At 34.7% G+C, this 23,637-nt stretch overlaps 1 protein-coding gene across 1 annotated transcript in view; it reads right to left on the bottom strand.

Moving 5' to 3' along the window:
* LOC125677176 (multiple epidermal growth factor-like domains protein 10) overlaps positions 1-23,637 on the bottom strand; it is a 191,034-nt gene that overhangs the window by 8,520 nt on the left and 158,877 nt on the right. The window contains exons 10-17 of the mRNA XM_056160467.1: positions 22,469-22,609; positions 20,489-20,599; positions 18,620-18,700; positions 15,376-15,516; positions 13,554-13,721; positions 12,212-12,292; positions 8,193-8,287; positions 6,764-6,861 (exon numbers count right to left, since the gene is read on the bottom strand). Of these exons, the coding sequence (XP_056016442.1) occupies positions 6,764-6,861; positions 8,193-8,287; positions 12,212-12,292; positions 13,554-13,721; positions 15,376-15,516; positions 18,620-18,700; positions 20,489-20,599; positions 22,469-22,609 (916 nt within the window). The remainder of the gene's footprint in view (positions 1-6,763; positions 6,862-8,192; positions 8,288-12,211; positions 12,293-13,553; positions 13,722-15,375; positions 15,517-18,619; positions 18,701-20,488; positions 20,600-22,468; positions 22,610-23,637) is intronic.

Below are 23,637 nucleotides of genomic sequence, written 5' to 3'. Positions count from 1 at the left end.
AGGTGAACGCTCTTACCTCTCGGCCACCGCAGTGTGAAAACATTGGAAGAAAATGTTTGCTACAGTGATATTGATGAATAGTCAAGGAAAAAAAGATTTAGAAAGATTTACAAAGCACAAAGTAAGTATAACTTATCATAAGAAGTAGAGCCAAATGGGCCGAAGAAGGCGAAAACCATCAAACTATTTTTGAGCTTTAGAAAAGTGAAGTAAATAATAGCTTTGAGTTGTGTTGAACAAAGTTTCTATTGAAGAATCAAAATCAATAGAAGGGGAAAATACTATTCTATTCACGACGTTTTATTTATTAACAAGAATAATTTTCGTTCATGAAAGGTGAATATAACGAACAGTGATCAATCTCATAACTCCTATAAGCAATATAAGATAGAGTGTTGGACAAACACGAACCCCTGGACACACCAGAGGTGGATGAGGTGCCTAGGAGGAGTAAGCATCCCCAGTCAACCGTCACACCCGCCGTGAGTCCTATATCTTGATCAAGTAATTGGAGTTATCTGTAGTTAAAATCAGTGTGCCAAGGATAGTCTAACAATCGGTATGAAACACGTTAGACAGCATTTAACCCAATAATTAAGAAATGAACATCACTTTTGAGCTGTTCATGGTCAGTATGAACGGATTTGGATTTGAGGTAAATTCTGTGAATCGCGTTAGCAACTTCCCATATTTATGTAGCAATATTCCATTATCACCTACATATGGTGTGTATATATATGAAAGGTGAAGATAATGAACAGTTATCAATGTCATAACTCCTACATGTATAATGTAAAACTTATACGGTACCAATTTTGATGTACTAGATGCGCATTTAGACAAATAATGTCTCTTCAGTGATGCTCAACCGAAATGTTTGAAATCCGAAATAACAATGAAGTTTTAGATCTATTATAGGGGAAAAGAGTGTGCCAAAAAGTGGAGTCAAATTCGTCTATGGATAAGAGCTATACGTGAAGGAGATAATCCTTAATTTTGAAATGAATTTCTAAATTTAATAACAGCAATTAAATATACATCCGTATTTTCAAGCTAGTAACGAAGTACTTAGCTACTGGGCTGTAGAGACCCTTAGGGACTAACAGTCCACCATCAGAGGCCTCGACCCAGGGATCATAATGTAAAACTTATACTGTACCAATTTTGATGCACCAGATGCGCATTCCGACAAATAGTGTCTCTTCAGTGATGCTCAACCGAAATGTTTGAAATCCGAAATAACAATGAAGTTTTAGAGCTATTATAGGGGAAAAGAGTGTGCCAAAAAAAGTGGAGTCAAATTAGTCTATAAGCAATACAAAATAGAGTGTTGGACAAACACGGACCCCTGGACACACCAGAGGTGGGATAATGTGTCTAGGAGGAGTAAGCATTCCCTGTCGACCGGTCACACCCGCCGTGAGCCCTATATCCTGGTCAGGTAAACATATTTATCCGTAGTCAAAATCAGTGTGCAAAGAACGGCCTAACGATCGGCATGAAACACGTCAGACAGCATTTCACTCAATGATATGTTGTATTGACAAACTAAATTGTTATAACGACCATAGAATTTACGAAATGCTGACTGCCGTCGAAACTGCTGAAACCCCATTACCACCAATTTGTTTGTGAGTAGCTTGCTTCGATTTAAAAACTTAGTATACGCAGTATATCTCAACTGATTCGATACGCAAGAGCTTGTTCTGCATATGATACGTTTTCAAATCGAGACAGGCTACTGACACAAGTTGATGGTGCAGGGGTTTAAACAGTCTTGTTTAACGTCAGCATTTCACAAATTCTATGGTCGATATAACTATCTACATTGCTAATACAACCTACATGTATCATAAGGTAAAATGCTGCCTGGCGTGTTTCATAGCGATTGTTAGACCGTTCTTGACACACTGATTTTGACTACGGATAACTCCGTTTACATGATCAAGATAAAGGGCTCATGGTTAATTGACTGATGTTTTCCGCCACACTCAACAATTTTTCAGTTATCTGGTGACGCCCAGATTTTATTGGAAGAGAGAACCCAGATACAATGTACCTGGGAAGAGACCACCGACCTTCCGAAAGTAAACTGGGAAACTTTCTCACTTACTGGCGCGAGCGGGATTCGAACCCGTGCCGACAGAGGTGAGCGGCTGTGTGATTTTGAATGCAATGCTCTAACCACTCGGCCACCTCATGGTTGGTGTGACCAGTCGACATGGGAGGCTTACTCCTCCTAGGCACCCGATTCCACCTCTGGTATATCCAAGGGTCCGCGTTTGTCCAACTGTATTTTGTATTGCTTATAGAGTTATGAGATTAATCACTGTTCATTATCTTCACCTTTCATTGAAAATGCGTCCAGATAAATTGATTAACCAGTTTCAAAGAGGTTTTATTCCCAATAGATAAATTAATATAATGAAAGGTGAAGATAACGAAGATTGGTAAATTCATAACTCCTATAAGGAATACCAAATTAAAGAATTTAGCAAACATGGACCCTTGGACATACCAGAGGTGAGAGCAGGTGCCTAGGAGAAGTAAAAATCTGCTGTCGACACGTCGTATCACCTGTAAGCCCTATATCTTGATTATGCATTATACTGAGGAAGAAAATATACCTGGTTCATTATTACTTATTGATTTTGAAAAAGCTTTTGATACAGTGTCGTGGGATTTTATGGGAAACTCCCCCCCCACGTAATTTCTTTAACATTGATAATTCTATCCGAAATTGAGTTTCATTATTTTGTACAGATATAAATCTGCAGTAAATCAAGATGGTAATGTGTCTGAAAAAAAAATCAATATTCAGAGAGGGTGCAAAGTGACCCTTTGTTGTCATATATTTTCTTAATTTGTGCGGAAATATTAGCGATTCAGATTAGATTAAACAAATATATCTCGGGTATCACTGTAAACAATATAGAAAGAATTATTTCACAGTTGGCTGATGATACTTTAAGGTAGGTAAATACTATTAGAAATTTCTGTCAATCAAAATTTTTTTTTCATTTAAATAACTTTAACAACTCATAAACTAACTAAAAAACCCATATTAGTCATACCTTTGCGGGTTTATTTTTATACTATGTGCTACAGAGCACATATACCCCCAAATGCAAAAGCCTTTTAACACAAGGATGCATGATCTCATGTTTTATTAATTTATGTACCAAAGCACATCATATTAAGCTATAATATATAAAAACGAATAGATATTCATTTACTGAGAGAATTTTTAAAGATATTCAATTGAAAACATACATAATTGCTGTTTAATCTGCTCACATCCTTCAGAAAAAAAATCACAGAATATCGCAATTTTGAAAAATTCTCAAAATCTAAAATGTTTACATGCCAGTTTTTCTTTAAAAATATTTAGAATTATATCCAAGGTTAACAAAAAACCATATTTTACCATAGTTGACCAGAGATATTTTGCACAATGCTCTCTTGAATACATAAACCCCCCATTTTTTAATTTAAGTTTTATAATTATTCTTTGCACACTTTGGAAATAGTAAATTTTAACAGCAAATGCAGTCTTAAAATCAAGATTAACAGAATATAACAATATATATATATATATATATATATATATATATATATATATATATATGTAAAACATACTGAAATTTTTTCCCTACCAGACAATTAGAACAGAGGAATGGGGGGGGGGACCCCTTCCTTTTTCTCACAATTTTGTGTGCGTGTTATTTTTCTTTTCCTTTTTTTTTTGGCTATCAATCATATACATAAAAATACATACATGCTATCTCATACTTTTAGAAAAAATAAATATAGTGTAACATACAATTCATGTAGATTCTAGGAACTACAGCTCATGTACAAATAATTTTGTTTCTTGAAAGTACGTATAAAGAAGAGTTCAAATATTAAACAACTTTGCTGATGATTTTCTGAGGCTTTATGATTCTGGGTTTCTTTGAACAAACACAAACTCACTAAAAACAGTTTGAATTCCACTGTGAGGGTCACGCCTATGTATGATTTTTAACTTGTTCAGGCTTAGATTGCAAGCTATATAATATTGAGCCTTTTAGAGATCAGTGTAGATATTATATTGCTTTGTACCACTGGAGCTAGTGAGGACTTGACACTACAATAATTCATGGTAAATATATCTGAAGATTCACATTTGAATGCTAAATTTGACTCGTATAGTTCTCGTAAACTACAAACATCAGACAAAGAAGCTTTCTAGTCGGTGTTTAAAATTTAAAACCGGATACGTAAAAGCACGGCCTTTCCTTAATTGGTGTGGAACGAACTAGTAACAAGAGTACCGCAAACAGTACAGCGTACGCCCATTAGATCTTCAGTGCAATATCTTTGTCGATGACGAAAAAAATCTAGAAAACTATTTGACCTACTTTTAGCCCCAAAGTAGGGGCACGGTGAACGAACCAATCAAGTTGAAATGTGAACCTCTCATTATTTCTATGAGAGAGAGAGAGAGAGAGAGAGAGAGAGAGAGAGAGAGAGAGAGAGAATTTCAGGGTAATACCTGTATTCGAGGAAGGTTAAAAAAAAGTCTGGAAAACGAAAACAAAGTTTTTCTACTAAGTGATACCACCACCTTGACCTTGAAAAACAATAGGCATCTTCCTCTCATTATAGTGATTAAATGTACCATATTGTAAGATCCTAGATCCAATAATTCGGTCCATATTCTGCCTACAAGGTTTTCCTATTAATTGATACTATGACCTTGACGTTTGACCCTGAAAAACAATCGGCGTCTTCCTCTTCTCATGGTGATTAAATGTACTAATTCTTAAAAAGTTTGCATTCTGCCTACAGGGTTTTCCTATTAACTGATACTACGACCTTGATCTTTGATCTTTGACAATGAAAAACAATAGGCATCTTTCTCTCAACATGGTGATGAAATGTATCAAGTTGTAAGATCCTAGCTCTAATAGTTCGATCTGTATTCTGACAAGGTTTTTTTTTTTATTTACCTTTAATCTCCGATATTGAAAAGCAATAGGCATCTTTCTCACATCAAGGTGTTCAAATGTACCAAGTTGTAAGATCCTGGAGCTTATGGTTCATTTTAAATTTTGCCTACAAGGTTCGGGCAGACAGACGGATGACAGTATACCATAGTACTTCTTGTCCTCGATGGGTGTAAATCAAGAGTACTGCCAACGGTATATAATACGCCCGTGAAAGGCTAATATGGGGTGTTTTTCTTACACCATGATTTGTAGAATTTGGCTTCAGATAGAATCAGCATTCATCAGGTTGTGGCATACTTTCTTTGCATTGTAAAAAGAGACAAATCATGTACTCTCTGTGTAATACAGACTGAGCTTCAGAGAGGTATTACAAAGAAATCCTTTATTTTAGCTGTATTGAAAACAATAGTGATATACAAAGCGTTATCATTTTAAGGCTGAAGTATTATGTTTATACTGCAAGGTGCACTGAGTAACCTTGAAACTTGCCCGCTTCACTATTACAAAGGAGATTATTTTATGAAACACACAAATGTATCTCATACAAGAATGGTGAAAAGGAATTTGATACTCGGTAGAACAGGCGGGACTTGTTATCTAATTAAAACATATCCCTCTCTATCTCTCCACAAAATGACACTTGCATATGACTTGATTGTTTTATTCATGTGTTTTATTATGTGTACAAAAACCAATTAAAATTATGGCATTGAATATTGAAGTGATTACACAGTAAAGCCCTCTTTATTGGGAAGGTGGAATATTAGATTGCCATAAGTTTTTTTGCAATTGTTTGGTAAATTTTTAAATATTGTATATAGTAACCTTATATTTTCCTCTCAATTCTCCGTTAAAATGAAGTCATCTTTATATTAAAGGGACTGATTCACGATTTTCTCCAAAATTTTATTTTTCACTTTTAATGATCAAAATCTACTGTCTAATATGTTTAAAAGATTTCACATAAGAAATAAGGTTGTACATTATCACAGAAGCTCATTTTAGAGAGTTCATTATTTGTTTTGTAAACAAAGAATGCCGTACGTTATTATTTACGAAATTTTCAAAAGAAATGGATATCGATCTAAGTTTTTTGTAACTTTCACATTTCAAGCATTCTTCGGATAAAATGTTTCATCTAAAAGTTAAAATGTGCGAATATGCAAAATTAAGATGTTTTATATTACAACATTGATATTTCACTTGTTTGTTTGTGTCCAGGGGTCCGTGTTTGCCCAACTATCTATTTTGTATTGCTTGTAGGAGTTATGAGATTGATCACTGTTCGTTATCTTCACCTTGCATACATAAAAAGACGTCTTTGTTTACATAACGCATATTTAAGGCTAAAATATAGCATTTATTCTTGCATTCAGAAGGTTAAAATTTTGGTTGTCAACATTAAATGAGTTATACTTTTAATATTAAACATCAAAAATAAAAACTAATTTGTTCAAAAATCGTGAACCAGTCCCTTTAAAGAAAATAACAAAGTTGCTGAAGAAATTGTCAATGAGCGTTAAAAAATCAAAACCATTTACACATATATATGCATTATATGCATTATCACTGTTCATTGTCTTCACCTTGCATGATACCGAGTGCCGAGTACAAACAATCATGTCCATAAGAATTGGCAGAAATAAGAAACTTACAGTTTCACCCCAGCTATCAAACCAGAACAACATATCTGCCCTTGATCAAAAGTTATCAATACAATGAGGAATCATAGAGAATATATGTTATTTGTGAAATGAAAATATTTTTACCTTCTAAAGTATAACGCAACACCAATGACAGCAAGGACAACGAACACCGACACTGTTGTTCCAGCAATGACTCCTACATTCAAAGAGCTCTCTGGTACCTGTACATAAAAATCAGTCAGAGTAGCAAACTTTATAATTAAAAGTTAACACAATCAATATATTTCTACTCATTGTGGTTTTGTTTGACCTATTATATCACGAATCAAGATGCATACAGGCCTTATTATTCATCTGAATATTATTTAATAGAATCAATAAACACAAGGGGTAAAACATCTTAGATAATTTTCTGTTCTTTATATCTATGCTAAATTCTAATAGTCGGCAGCAGATGTGTTCTCAATAGAGAGTTTGGCAAACATGGACCCCTGGATATACCAGAGGTGGGATCAGGTGCCTAGGAGGAGTAAGCATCCCCTGTCAACCGGTCACACCCGCCGTGAGCCCTATAGCTTGATCAGGTAAACGAGGTTATCCGTTCTTGCTAAATATGCATTAAGCTTTTATTAAACATCAAGCAAGTGAAGAAGAAAATATCCAAACATAATAAACATTATATGAAAAGGCGAAGACAAAATTAAGAGTTTGGCAAAATGGCCTCCCGAATATGCTAGAAGGTGGGATCAGGTGTCCAGCTGGAGTTACTTTCCGTAAAGAAGATGCCCATTTGAGCTAACAAATGCAAAAGCTAAAATGGAACAGACTGAGAGAGAAAAACTTATGGCGCCTTCTAGTTCCACCATCAGGGAGATTATGAAGTCAGATTCTTTTTAAATGGTTTTAATTCGAGCCCTCAAACCCCAAGGGTGCAGTGACTATGAAATACATCAGTTTAGTTTCATTTACCCAAAAGTTGTTGATACCAAATTTGCTTAAAAAGGCCACATAAGAAGGTGATTATAATGATATTAACCCACTATGTTGGACAACCACAAATTGAAGTGTTTCCGGGGGATCCGGGTTAGAATAGGTCCTCAGTACCCCTTGATTGAGGCGACTTAACAAAGCGATCCTTCGGATGAGACCGCAAAAAACCGAGTACTCCTTGTCACAGCAGATGTGACACGATAAACATCCTTTCCTGCTCAAAGAACGTAAGTGCCGAGGATATGCCTAAATTATGCAGCCCTTCACCGGCAATGTTGACGTCTCTATATGAGTGAAAGAATCTCGAGTGGGATGTTAAAAAATATACAATCTACCAATTGCATTGAGTGACTCAGGAGAACTTCAACCAAAGAGGTTCATTTGAGCTCACAAATACATAAAGCATTTCAGGTAGATTGACAGAAAAAATGTGGATGGTCCCTTTTGGTTCCACCATCAGGAAAATTATAAAGTAGGATTCTTTTAATTGATCTAACGTGATTTACTGTAATATTTTGTATTTGACGAAATTTATTATGCATGCTATATCATTTCAACATACCTCTGGACACAATCCCGTTATGTGATGACATGTATGACGACAAACTCTGTTGCATATTTCACTGCAGTTAAGACCATGGAATCCTTCCTTACACTCTAAATATATTCAATTCAATTTATCAACATTTAAGGTATCCAACCAAATACCTCATAACTGAATCGGTAGATCATTAAAGTCCTGGTATCATTATAAAGGATTTTATCATATAAAATGATCGATACATTGCTATACCTAGATCTTTATCTATTTTCATCAATTCATGGATAATGTCCAATATGGTTGATACGAAGAACCACTGAAAATAAGGGGGTGGGATGCAAAAATGTTTCACAAGTTTGAAAACGTGTATGACCGCCATTTGCACAAATGCATTCTTCGCCCCTACGACGTAATGAACGAATCAGGTTTGCAGAAATCACAGGAACGGTAATTTTGTCTGTAATAGTGTGAGTAAGGGTCTATATTCTATACCACTCCGTGATATTAGAGATTGGTATAGTACATACAGTAAAACTCCGATATATACGAATTTCTGTGGACACTATAAAAATTCGCTAAAATAGATAGTTGGGCAAACACGGACCCATTGACACACCAGAGGCGTATTTCATGTATCTTCGAGAAGAATTTTTTATACAAGAATACACACACCGATTTATATATGATAATTTATCTTGAGGGATTATTAAGGTGGATCGATCCTCGTGTGACTTATCAATAATAATGGTTAAAAGTGCAAAAACTGTATTAATTTCCATTCAATATAGTTAAATTTAAACAATAACCAAAGAAAATGTGTATGTTGCCACATTTTTAAAGATGTCAGACATAAAAAAAACAAAAAAACAAGAGGCCCGGGGGCCTTATAGGTCACATAAGTATCACATATTCGTTGTACGGAATAATTAAAATAGATAAAACTTGTTGAAATGACAAAGTTTAAATGTCAACAGTTTAAAAAAACCTGTTAATTCATAAATATGTATAAATTAATTGTGGATATTAGGGAAATCGTGCATAATAGACATGCTGTAGAAGAATACCAGCATAGGAGTTATTGCCCTTGACAACATTTTTTTAATTATAAAGAATTGATTATCTGTAGAAAATATACACTTTTTCAATATCAATAGTTTACCAAATTTTTTATTTTATGCAGTAAATAAAATTTCTCTGAAGATATATTTCTATCATGCGCAAAGTTTAATTTGATAAAGATTTTTGCAAAACCTATGACATCACACGAAGATCGATTAACCTTAAGTCACGCAAAAACATGTCAAAAGAAAAATGTCAACAAAATTATGTGCAATATATACAAACAGTTTATCGCAGTTATAATTTACATGTTGCTTTACACAAATAAACGAGTGTACGATAAAATAAATGCAATTAAACTTCAAATTTAATTAACGAGAATAGTAAACAATACCGACAATCTATTTGCTAAATGTATGTGTAAGTATTGTTTTGCGTTAACAAACTCTTTTGAAGATATAGAAACAGAAATTACGTAACAAGCGATTATTAAAAATCTTGAATTAAAAAAAAAACGTTATAAAAGGTGATTTTGATGTTCCATTTTAATAAAGGGGAATATGAATTTACTTCGTTATATCCGTAAATTCGCTATATCCGTGTTCGTTATAGACACATCAGGGTTCTCAATACATTTAGAAGTAGCAGATGACTTTAGGAAAAGTAGGCGGAGAAATATGTGAGCGCCGAAGGCGCGATTTGCTAGGAGAGTCCGGACGCATGCTCCCCTGGGGAAATTTTGAAAATTAGAAGGCCGTAGGAGGCACTTCCATGGGTTTTAGGCACTTAAATCTAGCATTAAAATCATTTGTAAAATGTCAGCAAAATGTGTTAATATACATGCAAGTGACTGGTAACAATTTATTTTTTCTATATAGAAATTTTTATAGTAAGGCATGACATGTTTTGTCGGCAATATGTTTTAGACTCGTGGATGCATATTTCTGCTGGTGTGTTATGTAGTAGTGCAATCATTTCCGAATCCTTAATTTCATTTACATTTTTGTAGTGAACCAACATTGTCACGAAAAAATCTTTTATAATAAAACTTATTGATTATATTTAATTCACATACATTCTTCCTAAACGGTCCAATGCAATATGTAGAAAGGTTAAATCTTAAATTTGAACAAGATTCAACTCCCAGTGAATGCTACCTAACGTTGGTTTCTTTGCAAAATGACCCAACAGACCCGTGGTTTTCTCCATGCTTCACTCTACTTTCGTTTTGCATTAAAGAAAATCGGGATCGGAATTACCAAAAACAAAACCAGAAATAATCTTTACAAAGTGAATACTGCATCCGAACTGCGACTTTCTGTTGTGCTTCGTCCTTTGTGTACAACATTGTTGTTTATCGTACCTTTTTGGTACCAATATGCTCCATATGGAGCCTCTTGGTAAAATAAAAAAAAGTTTTATGACTTTAAAAGTATTTCATTAAATTTAATAATGATATATGGCACGGCCTTGTTTTGTCTTTACTATAGAAAGTAGGCGGCGATTTTACTCAAAGTAGGGGGCGAGAAATCGCCGGGTGCCGGCTCTTAATGAGGACCGTGATACATATTTTTATATAGAATATATAAAGAATTTGCCGGGGAAATCGATTTCACTTCGCTATAGACGTAATTTTGTTATATCCGTGTTCATTATATTCGAAATTTACTGTACTCCTACTATTACTATTACAGAAAAAAAATAATTAGCGATTGCTGTGCAGGAATGCCTAGGGGAATGTTCCACCATATGAGTAATAAAGAAGGACGCAAAGCGTCCAAAGCAGTAGGGGATTGGGCTCTTGACGTAAATGTCGTTGCATTTCATCCCAAACATGTTCTATAGGCAATAAATCCGGTGAATTCGCAGACCAATGTGGCACATTCACGTATTGCTGCTGTAGATAGTCATTAACAATGCGTACAGTTTGCGGTCGTGCGATGTCCTACCACAGAATGACGTTCCGCTGGTCATTGTGAATGAATGGAATGGCATGCTGACGTATAATCTCGTTACGGTAGCGTACGTCGGTTAAATTGTTCTCACTATCACCGAAGGAGTCCTTCGATGTACTGTAATTTCACCCCAGACCATCACACTCCCACTACCGAATTGGCGGCGCTGAGTAACGCAGGCGTCAATGTAACGTTATCCGGCACGACGGTAAGCCCGAACACGGCAGTCACCGTAAACAGAGCTTTCGCCCAATCTCTGTTATTGAAACGACGATGCCTCCTACACCACGCTAACCTTGCAACATGATGACGCCAAAAGAGAACAGGGCGGATAGCAGGACGTCGAGGACGAATGCTGGTTTCTCGCAATGTGTTCCTTACGGTACGAGGACTTAACTATTAATGTCCGTCGATGTCCAGGGATGCTTCTAGCAGTCAAAGAATCTGATTGGAATCAATTTTGCAAATGTGAGGTCCATATCTTGCCGACGTGACGTCACACGTGGTTGTCCTGATCATGGGCGATACCGAGCTGATATCGCCTCCAAAAAGCATTTATAGTGTTAATATGACCTCCAGACTGCCTTGCCACATTGCTTTGAGAAATCTGATCTTCCAGCATCCCAACACCACGCAAACCATTATTTTCAATCATGCGAGGCATCTCTCAATCAAAATTTTATTCCAATACCCAATGTTTTTCTGTTTCAATGCATTGAATAGTGTAAATGAATGCAAAAAATTCTAATTGGTTATTAACTACGTGTCGCTTAAGTTCGAAACTCAAGAAACACGTGCTGTGGCTATTAAGACGAATCGAACGCGATGTTTAACAGGTTGAGTACTCATACAACCCTTTACTTTATATATTTTTATTAATTTTTTACGTACAGTTTCTTTTTTCCGCTAGTATATAATTCTATAGAAGGATTTACGATTACTTCAGGTTTCTTATTTAGATAACAAGTATTCAGGTGAAAACACAATACAGAACAAATCGTAAATGCTAAATCAATCATTACTCACTTTCAGTACAATTTTCGCCTTGATAACCTACAGCACATCCGTTCACACATTCACCAGTAACATGATCACATTCTGACGACTCTAAAAAAAAAGAAAAGCAAAATATTGATTAACATTATTTACGCTAATTATATTCTGAATGACCTTAAGTATGTACATATATTTTATAAAAGGAATATAATGAAAATTAAAGAATAGGTCAAAAGTGAATTTGTTTTAAGTTTTATAGCACCTGCACCTGTTTTAAAACTCGTGTACGCAGTGTATTACTGGCAGCCTAAAAAGGCTGCTTCTATCTATGTATGGTATGTGGGTATACCATGATAAGATAGTGTGTCGCGTACCATTTTTGATTACCTTTGACCTTTTATGTAAAGGTTAAATAATATAAGTTTTGGGGCATTTTTGTTGTCCAGACCATAACTTCTTTGTCTTTTGACATAGGCCTTTAATATTTGGTATGTGGGTATACAATGAGAAGACAATGTGTCATGTGCCATTTTTGCTGACATTTGACCTACTTTTATGCAACAGCCAAATGCAATGTACAGGGTTGTAATAGAATTTTTGGGGGCATTTTGTTGCCCATACCATAACATTTTTGTCTTTTGACACAGGATTATGATATTTGGTACGCGAGTATACCATAATAAGACAGTGTGTCAGTGTCATTTTTGATGACCTTCAACCTTGACCTTTTACGTAAAGGTAAAATGAGCCGTTCCTAGCAAAAGACTCTTTGCTTATTCAACAATGTTTCTTAAAAAAAAAACGTCATTATGAAAAAAAACCCCAACGTTTTCTTGTGTTTTGAGGGATTGTTCTCTATAGTCCATATTTTAGCATTAAAACAAGTTTGGGACCTTTTTGCTAGGAACGGCTCAAATAATGGAATTTTTGGAGCAATTTTTTGTCTGGACCATAACTTTTTGTCATTTGACAATGACCTTTGATATTTGATATGATGGCAAGTTTAATTTATTATCAAATGTTCAAAACACTGCTCCTTGTTTGAAGCTCATATACATATCTAGGCGAATGTCACGTACCGAAAGTCTTAATTTTCCGCTTTAAAGATGATCCCTACATATCAATATGAGTGAAAAATTCTCGAGAGAGACGTTAAACAAAATTCAATCAATACAATCCAGCACAAGAGTCCAGTGTTCCACCATAGGAAGTAAAGGTTTACCCACAAGCCAGAGGTAGTAAGAAGATCTTGCAGCATCTACATGTAACAGTAACACACATAATCCATACCAACCTCAATGTGTAAATTTGTATAGACCTGTTCAAAAGATATTAAGTTATAATCTTAGAATGATCATTAAATATGTATAACCTTTTGTACAATTATGTCCTTCCTTGTCGCATTCATCCAAACATGTGCTGTTAATATATGTCCCGTTAACAGAAGTGCTGTTGCTAGAATGACAGTCATCATGACGGCTTTCACGACAAAATCCACAAGTCTTTGAACAGTTTATTCCGTAAGTTCTCTCGGGGCAATCTGAAAAATACATGGAAAATAAATTTGAGTCAAATCCCAATGGCCTACAATTTCTTCTCAAAACTAGATGAAACCCTGCACAAGCACGGGAAATCAGAAATGAATTGGTGCGCACATGATTTGAATCTTTAATTCAAATATATTAAGAACAATTTTGGAATAATTGCATTGCATGCATTAGTTATGTTTTATTAATCAATATCATATACCTTTATTAATATCATATACAGGAAATAAAATTTGATTATTAGGAAGTCCAAATTAAATCAATAGATCTTCCTTCTGTAAAATAAATAATCTCTCTCCGAATTGAAAATTTGATAATGATTTTACAATTGCAATTGTAATTCTTCATGACCAAAGACGAAATGAACGGTCATTCATAATTTCGAAATTTGAAACTTGGTATTGCGAATATGTTAACTTTATAATGGTAGCGTTTGTCCATTGCGACAATATAAGAGCAATATTATGAATACACGTCATTTCTTCCCGTCAAACACAATAATCGAAAACACAATGCACTATATGAACGACAAACGGAAAAACTGCTCTATTGTAAACAGTTGCCTGATTTCTTGGACATTGCCAGGTAGTGTACAACCTAATTTCGGTAAAATGTTCTAACTTTAAAGTTATAAGGTGCAAACTTCCAAGAACAGTCCCGGACCATTCGATACCTGATATATTGGACATTTTTCGACTTATTACTTACTTTCAAGATCTTTCTCATCACAAAATATGTTCAACCAAAATAAAAACTTTTTTGTGTTTATCCATGTGTTTCTACGTATCTGTAACTGTTGATAAATTATTACAAAAAATCGTGAAAATGACTTCTATAATCACGGGAAAATTAGGAACATCTAAATGAATATCGTTTTAAAAAAACTATCAATGTGTCAGATTGTTAGTCTCAGGAGGGGGTGTCCTTTTTTTTTTTTTAAATGATATGTACATAAACTATATATAATTATAAATCTTCATAAAATGATAAATATGGACCTAGTCAAAACTATTATAGGTAAAATTAACACTGAACATCTACACAATTTTCAGCTGATCATATTGCAACCCAATCGCAACTTCTCGACTCGCTGGAAAGACCCGAGAATATGTGATTGCTTGTAGACTTAGGCGTCTACAGTGTTGTTTCGATCTGGAAATTTCCATAAGGCTGATTCAAAACTACAATCACGGATTGAAAAAACCGAATAGGCATATTTTATTTATTCTAAAATTATCAGAACTTATTCTTCTGTAAGAGTAAAACCAAGCACCGATAAACATCGAATTTACTTCATATCATATTATCTCAAGTTGTCATTAAAAAACAGCAACAGATAATTGGCTTAGATCTGCCATTTTATTCTCATTTTTGCTATTTTAGGGTATATATTTACTAATCAAATAAGATTCTATTATAGATTACGGATGAAAGAATATTAAAGGTGCAAGCAGTAACTCTGGAGAAAGCGTTTTGGAGTTTATTGGCAAAATTTGTTATTTTATAAGTAGAGATTCATGCGAGTGATTTCACCATGGATACATGTGGCTTCTGCTTTTACTGGTTTTGGAGACATTTGAGCGGAAGTGAAGAAATACTGTAGCCAAATGTTTATCACACGTATTCATGTAATCTCATATTTCTTACGTTCGTCACATTTTGGATCAATCCACCCTGGCTGACAACCACCCTCACATTCTCCTGTCACGCTGTCACATCGTCCAGGAACACCACAATCATGATTACAGGTCTCCTGGCAGTTGTAACCATACAATCCTGCAGGGCATGCTGTAAAAAGGGAAACGAAGGAAAAACATTCAACAGTTAAATATAGCATATAGTTGACGAATCTGCAAATAAAATAGATGGTTGAATTAATTATGGCCTCATTGAATACATGTAAATTTTTGAAGAGCGACACATAACTTGGTCAAATACTTTTAAAATTCGTTTGGGGTATCAATGCTGTCTGGTCATGAGCAAATTTTCAAGCCAATTATGAGCTTCAATTACAAACTCAATGGCTGGAACAATTACTCCTGACAATTTTGCTAGTGTCTTTGATGATAGTCAAATAACCTTTGTATTGGCCTGATCCTATCAAGCAACCTTCGTGTCAAGACTCATCTTCTAATATATGGATCAGTCACAGTGACTCAGTGGTAGAGTGTTTGTTTTGTAACCGGAAGGTCATGAGTTAAACTGTAAACATAAATAGCGATTGCTCCTTCTCCAAAACGTTTGGCATTTAGAAGTAAGAATCACGGGTCTTTCTGAGAGGACCTTAAAAAAGGAGGCGTAGACACATCAAAGAACCTTCACTGCTACAACCCTCAGTGCTAAATTTATGGTACTTCACCTACAACGGGTGGCGTCTCAATATTAGTGAAAAATTCTTGACGGGTCGTAAAACAATTTGATTAATTAATCAATCTAAGTATATGTTGATTATAAAAGTATACCAAGATAAATATTTATTCTAACGTCTTTTTTTAATGCCAGTGCTTTAGTTCTGGATCTAGATGTACTCTTTGATCAAATGATTTGTGTAAAATATTGGCTTAATTCCTCTTTTACAGACCTTAATCAAGGGCAATAGATTTCACAATTTTGGTAAATATGGTCCATTGAACTATTTTGGTAGAGGGCTTCATGGTCCATAGAACTTTCCAACAAGTATGCCTCCTAGATATCCCGGAGCAGAGGAGAGTTTTAAACACTGAATGTATTTTCTTTATAGGATCAACATATGCCACCCTGGAGTAATAAAATTTGAAATTTACTAGGGACGTTCTATCACACTAAGATTTTATGTTAGATGTCCAGGAATTAAGACCATTTGTATTATACTAAATAATTTTAGTTCCACCCCGATGAAGTTTATGAGAAATGAAAAAATAATATTTTTCAAAATTGAATCTGGACTAGGTCAGGAAGCATTCGTTTGAATGTAAACTTTTCTGGCCAAGTAATTTTTCATCAGAAGATTTTTAATGATTTTCTCTATATATTTGTATGTAAAAATTGATCCCCTATTGTCGCCTCATCTTACCTACGGTGACCATGATTTTTTCAAAATTGAATCTGGACTAGGTCAGGAAGTATTCGTTTGAATGTAAACTTTTCTGGCCAAGTAATTTTTCATCAGAAGATTTTTAATGATTTTCTCTATATATTTGTAAGTAAAAATTGATCCCCTATTGTCGCCTCATCTTACCTACGGTGGCCATGATTTTAGCAAACTTGAATCTGCACTATGTCAAGAAGCTTTCATGTAAATTTCCACTTTCCTGGCCCAGTAGTTTTTGAGAAGATTTTTAAAGATTTTCCCTATATAAATGTATGTAAAACTTTGATCTCCTATTGTGGCCCCATCCTACCCCGGGGACCATGATTTTTACAAACTTGAACCTGCACTATGTCAGGAAGCTTTCATGTAAATGTCAGTTTTCTGGCCCAGTGGTTCTTGATTGATTGATTGATTAAATATTGTTTAACGTCCCTCTCGAGAATATTTCGCTCATATGGAGAAGTCACCACTGCCGGTGAAGGGCTGCAAATTTAGGCCTATGCTCGGTGCTTATGCTCATTGAGCAGGGAGGGTCTTTACCGTGCCACACCTGCTGTGACGGGACCTCGGATTTTGTGGTCTCATCCGAAGGACCGCTTTATTAAGTCGTCTCTTTCGACAAACAAGGGGAACTGAGGACCTATTCTAACCCAGATCCCCACGGGATTATACTAACCGGAATCCCCAGTGGTTCTTGAGAAGATTTTAAAAGATTTTTCCTATATGTTTGTATGTAAATCTTTGATCCCCTATTGTGGCCCCATCAAACCCCCGGGGGCTATGATTTGAACAAACTTGAATCTGCATTATGAAATTGGTCCAGTTGTTCTGTAGAAGTAGAAAATGTAAAAAGTATACACAGAAGGACAGACAGACAATGGACAACAGACGATCAGGGGAGGTAAAAAAAATATGAGTTGGAAAGTTCTTAAAAAAAATAATACATGTAATTATAAAAGAATTTATAATGGTCATAAACTAATTCAGAAATGTTTAAAAACTTGATGGTCTACATCTAACGATAACAAAGAAGAGAACAATCCGCTCTAATTGCAAAGGAGTGTTTGAAGTGAAAACGTTAGAACGGGAAGTATTCAAAACAGAAATTGAAGGTCTACAATAGGTAATTCATATATCATTTATAAACAGGTTGTACATGTAATAAGTTGCAGTAATACACTTCCCGTCTGATATGAAAACATCACTATACTGGCATAGAAAAAAAACAACTCAATATAAATCTCAAACATAAAACAAATGTTACAATGTTTCAATTTTAAACGTCCACAAAGCATTCCTACTTCTTCGGTGTTATTCACAGTTCCATAATCACTCAGAATGACAAAGAAGCACAATTTCTGTAATTGGGTGCAAATATACGATTGCCAAAAGTGGAAGTAATGCAAAGTTCAATTACATTACAGTTGTAATAATGAGCCTTACAAACAAAGACAATGTTGTTACTAGCTTTTTCAGCTGGAACCAAAACATATTCCTCATGTAACCTACCTAATTCTTTTATCACTTCTGGTTTACTAAACACCATCTTTCATAATTTTAAATTCAAGTTTGCGAATTAGACCAATTTTCCTGGGAAGACCTGTTCGACAAGTTCTGTTGGTCAAAATTACGATTTAGTCTCCCTTCCATGAACAGGATACATAAATATTTTTCTTTTAATCAATAGTCTGGGTTGTTAAGTCACAAATTTCTAAGGAAATATTATCTTTAGTTCCTTATGTAAATAACAAAGTAAATATTCAGGTGAAAAGAAATTTGAGAATTGAAGAAATACTATGCATTAAATTAATCGTTACTCACGTTCAGTACAATTTTCCCCTCTATAGCCTCTACCACATCCTTCCATACATGTACCATTAACATGATCACATTCTGACGCAACTGAAAACAATGAGAAGTATAACTCAGACTTTGGTTTCCATTTTTACTCATGTTGTCCAAAATGACCTTATTAAGTAAAAGTATGTACCTACATATAATACATCATTTTTGTCAATTCCACTGTTTACTCCACTAGTAAACCAAAATAAAAGGACACAGCTTCATTGTGGAGTTCCTCTGACATAGATACTATAACAACAGATTTACACCTGTGGGCGTGGCGTAACGAAAATCTAACTTATATCAACGGTTCTAGTTCATATGTTCAGTGTTTTAAATACTTGTTCTCTTCAGGCCAATTTTTGTTGATGCCGTTAAGTTTGATTGAACAATATACCCTACACTGTGCTAGGGTATATTATTTCTACTGACTTTCATGAAGGTCATCTACAATTGATGTTTGAACTTCTGATATGAACAGGTTGTTGTTGTGTTGTATGACCTGTCCTTGATGTTTTGATGCCAAAGTTGGTGTTGTTAAAGTGTATTTTGTTGGGCTGCCGAAATTCTAATCACATTATATTATAACAGTCAGGCAAAATGTGGCAATTGTTAAAATTTATTAACGATTATTTATCTTCTGTAAAGACCAAGGCAAAATGTAAAATCGCGAAATATTTGGTTCACTGTATTCCATAAGTTATCAATGAGTAGCATTTAGATTACCTTAGAGTTCATTATTTGTAATTGTGTCAGTTATTTTTTTTTCCATTTTGTTCTCAATCAAGTCACAACTAAATTGGCTAAAAATAAGAAGACACCCCCCCCCCCAAAAAAAAAACCCAACAAAAAACCTAATCTTGAGTATGAAGACACTGCTCCTGTATACTAACAAAGGACACAAATCGGATGCACAGACGGAAACACGGACAATACTGTTGTTATCTTTGATATTTCCAAGGTCCATTAGAAAAAGAACTTTAAAATTCTACTACACAATAACAAAATCCGTAAAATCTTTGTGCCCACAAGAACATGAAGGAATTACAACCATGTGATCACAAAGTTAATTTGAGTTTCATATCATTTCTTAAAAGCAAGTTTCAGATAAGGTTTCCAGTCAACTTTCTAAGATGCATCTGTTGGCATTGCTGTTGATCTCCATGTAAGTGAAATCAAATTTGTCAACGCCAACTGCTTTGACCTATTGTCTAAGGACCCCAGAGTGTATTCCAGTGGGGTTCAACTTTACAGGGATTACGGGTATGAATGAGTGACCATTATGTAACTACCAGACTGTCTAAGTGGGACAGGGACACGCAAATTAATTGAAATTGGACTGTGTTAATTCTAGTATACATACCAAAGATAAAAATAATATATCCTTATATGCTTTGATACACGGGTATACATAGTATTAAATATTGTTTAATGAGGGTGGTTAATTTTATTGTGTATTTCTTATTTCTTAATATTATTATAATTAAATGAACATCATATAACTTTACCATATAAGTCGTTCTACACGGTTTTCGGATAAAAAATCATTGGAATTTAATTTTGTTGAAAAATTCCACGAAATTTCATCTCCAACGAATATTTCTTCTTCTACATTAACAAATTAAAAGATAACTCAAATTGATATTTGTGATTAAGAACGATAGTGCTCATCTCAAAATATATTTTCTAGCGGCCGCTGAAGGTAGCAGCTGCAACAGCATTGTAACTGTAGTCAGTTATGAAACTTTTTATAAATAAGCTATACTGGCTGTGTATATGTATATTTGTAATGATCTGTCCAAGAGATATGAAATTACATCTTAGAATTGTTATCAAAATGTGTTTAACCTTCTGTACATTCCTCTTCATCATGGTCATCATCAAAATGACAGTGTACACTTTCATGACAAAATCCACAAGTCTTTGAACAGTTTATTCCATAAGTTCTATCCTCGCAATCTGAAAAAAAATATCTATATAAAAACTATATAAAATATATAATTCCAACCTGTACTTCTTTACTCAAATCCCTTTATCTAAGAGGCATTAATTTTGTAGTATAGGAAAGGAGAAAACTTGGTTGGACCGGGAATTGAACACAGGGACCCTGCATTCAGGTGATCTAACTATTGAGCTTTCGATTGATATTCACGTCTATATAACCCTACATACTCACTTCTTTTTCGTTAGATTGTTTTCGCTCTTCAAGACAAACAATTTAGATTCTTTTGTCCTTGATAGGATAACCTGCAAGTCCAGGATAGTCACCGGAACCAAATGTAAGAAAGGAGAAAGTTTTGGGCTGGACCAGGCATTGAACCCAAGGCCCCTGCATTAATAGTCCAGTGCTCTAACCACTGAGCTATCCACATTCCAAATAGACCTAACTACTACAGGCATTGATTTTATATTTATTTTGGAAGATTAGGAACTCATGAACAGAAAAAAACATTGTCACTCCAAATAGCCAATCATCAGTAAGATGTACACAAGTTTGATAATCCTAGCTTATTAGTATTGTTTTTTCATTCATGATTATCCATAAAAGCATGACCTTTCATCTTGAGAAATGAAATCTGGCATCTTCATCTTACCATGGGTAACATCTGCACTAAGTTCTAATATCCTAGCATTTATCAGTACTTTTAATCCTCCCCACAAGGTGCTGATGGATGGGCAGAAAAACGCAAACAGACACCGCACAATGCTATAATATAAATTGTCTGCGTATGGGTATCAAAATTGTACCAAGTGTTGCTACTTTGCAACCTGAAATATTTATATATCAGTCAAATGTGATAAATTGAATGATTGATTGTAGTATATGTATTTATGTAGGTAAATCTGCACATACAATGATAATTCCTTATTTTGTAATTAGTAAGAATGACCTCAGTATATATTTACCACAAAAGAAAAAAAAAAGAAGAAGAAAAAACCTGCACTCATTTTACCTTGGATCTCAAATATCTCTTCAAGATCAAGGAATATGATATCTTCTGAAACTTGATCTCACATACATTCCAAACAAAATAGTGCACCGAAAACCTTTTGTTTATTAGAGTACATATATTTTACATTTCTAAAAAAAAAAGAAGGTGAAATGCAGTCTCTAAACCTTTAAGATGTTACAAGAGAGGATGGGTTAAGAAAAGGTTTGGGGTAGGGCATTTAAAATGGCCCCACGAGGGATAGCAAGTTCAATATATCAAACAAATTTACTACACTCTGTTGCTTTTGTCAGTTACTACTTATTCCCACAGTTTTGACAATTTTTCTTGTTGTGATTTTGTTCATCTGAAGACAAAAGTTAGTGCTTAAGAATTTTTCAACTGATTTTTTTTTCAATGCCATTGATTACACAATATCATTAAAGTTATCCAGACCCCATTTTCGTTTTAAATATTACAACTGTAGGGAAGTAAGATGACTTCGTGACACATATGTTTCATGACGGAAGAAATTACATGTATGTATGACACATACTTAATTTGTCTAAATGATGTCACGATACCATCCGTACAAAAAAGTTACCACCATCACTATATCATGTTGTTTGCAGGTGAGTCCTAACTCTCTTGTGTTTTTTTAGGCATGGAATTTGTGCATGGAAAGTGTCGATGAGCAAAATTGATTTTCTGTTTCATGGTAACCTTGATTTAATTTTGATCAGATTCAAATAATGGTACAACAAATAACTGGATATTAGATAAATGAAAACACTATCAAATATTACTAATCTATCAAGTTCTACTTGTTGGAGAAAATTAGTCAGATTTTTCAAGTAATTTTGAACATGCATTAACATGTTGATGTCATATTTCTTACGTTGGTCACATTTTAGGTCCTTCCACCCTGGCTGACAACCACCCTCACATTCTCCTGTCACTCTGTCACATCGTCCAGGAACACCACAATCATGATTACAGGTCGCGTGGCAGTTGTAACCATAAAATCCTACAGGACACGCTGTAAAAAATGAAGTCATTAATGTGTACCAGTGCATACAATAGCATTCCCTGCAAATGACATCAAGTCAACCCAAAACCCCAAAATATGAACTCCACATTGGCTCAAAATGTGCCCATTAAACTAAAACAAAGCATATGAGAGTGACGATATACTGACTTCTTTTCACAAAAAATTGTTATAAAAGCTATCAATTTGTCAAGGAATTTGAAATTGCGCAATATGTTAGGTGAAAACTAACAACAATTATTGAGAAATGGACATCATGCAGCTTTCCAAAATATATTCCGGCACAAGTTATTTAAGTGGTTTTGGAATGATGAATAAAACCTGATTTTAAGATTACCCTCAAAAGGGCAGTGATATGGAGACCAGCATTTTGAACATTTCAGAGAAAATATTTGACCTACTTTTACCAATAAAGTAGGTCACCAATCCAGCTGAAATGCAAACTGAAACGTGTGACTAAATTTCAGGACAACATCTGGATTCATAACGAAGACAAGGTTTGTCTACTAAGTGACGCTACGACTTTGAATTTTGACCTTGAAAAACAATAGGCATCCTCCGCTTGGTATATGTATGTGTACCAAGTTCGACGGTCCTGGTCCCAACCATTCGGTCTGTATCCTGCCTACAAGGTGTTCATATTAAGTGACACTACGACCTTGACCTTAAAAAACAAAAGGCAATCTAAACCTGGCATTGGAAGTATGTGTACCGAGTTTGACGGTCCTAGCCCCAATAGTTCGGTCTGTATTCTGCCTACAAGTTTTTCTTATCAATGGCAGTGTTTGAGAGTCGATGAAAAGTTAGCCTGACATGCAAGACTGACTGCTTGTAAAAGTTGTCAGTCCTGCCAAAGATCTACTAGCCCTGATGAAATAACTGCCAATTTTTTAATTACTTTCATCACTATTTACTTATGAACGACGATGAGCTTAATTTCTTTTCTACCGTATAGATTTTATTCAAGTTTTGATAGACGATAAAATATGCATTAATGAATTAAAATCAATGGAAAAAAC

The sequence above is a fragment of the Ostrea edulis genome, chromosome 3 (genome assembly GCF_947568905.1).
Source record: "Ostrea edulis chromosome 3, xbOstEdul1.1, whole genome shotgun sequence".
Classification (NCBI taxonomy): domain Eukaryota; kingdom Metazoa; phylum Mollusca; class Bivalvia; order Ostreida; family Ostreidae; genus Ostrea; species Ostrea edulis.
Note: the sequence above shows the minus strand (reverse complement) of the source record. Positions and strands in the feature narration are given on the sequence as shown.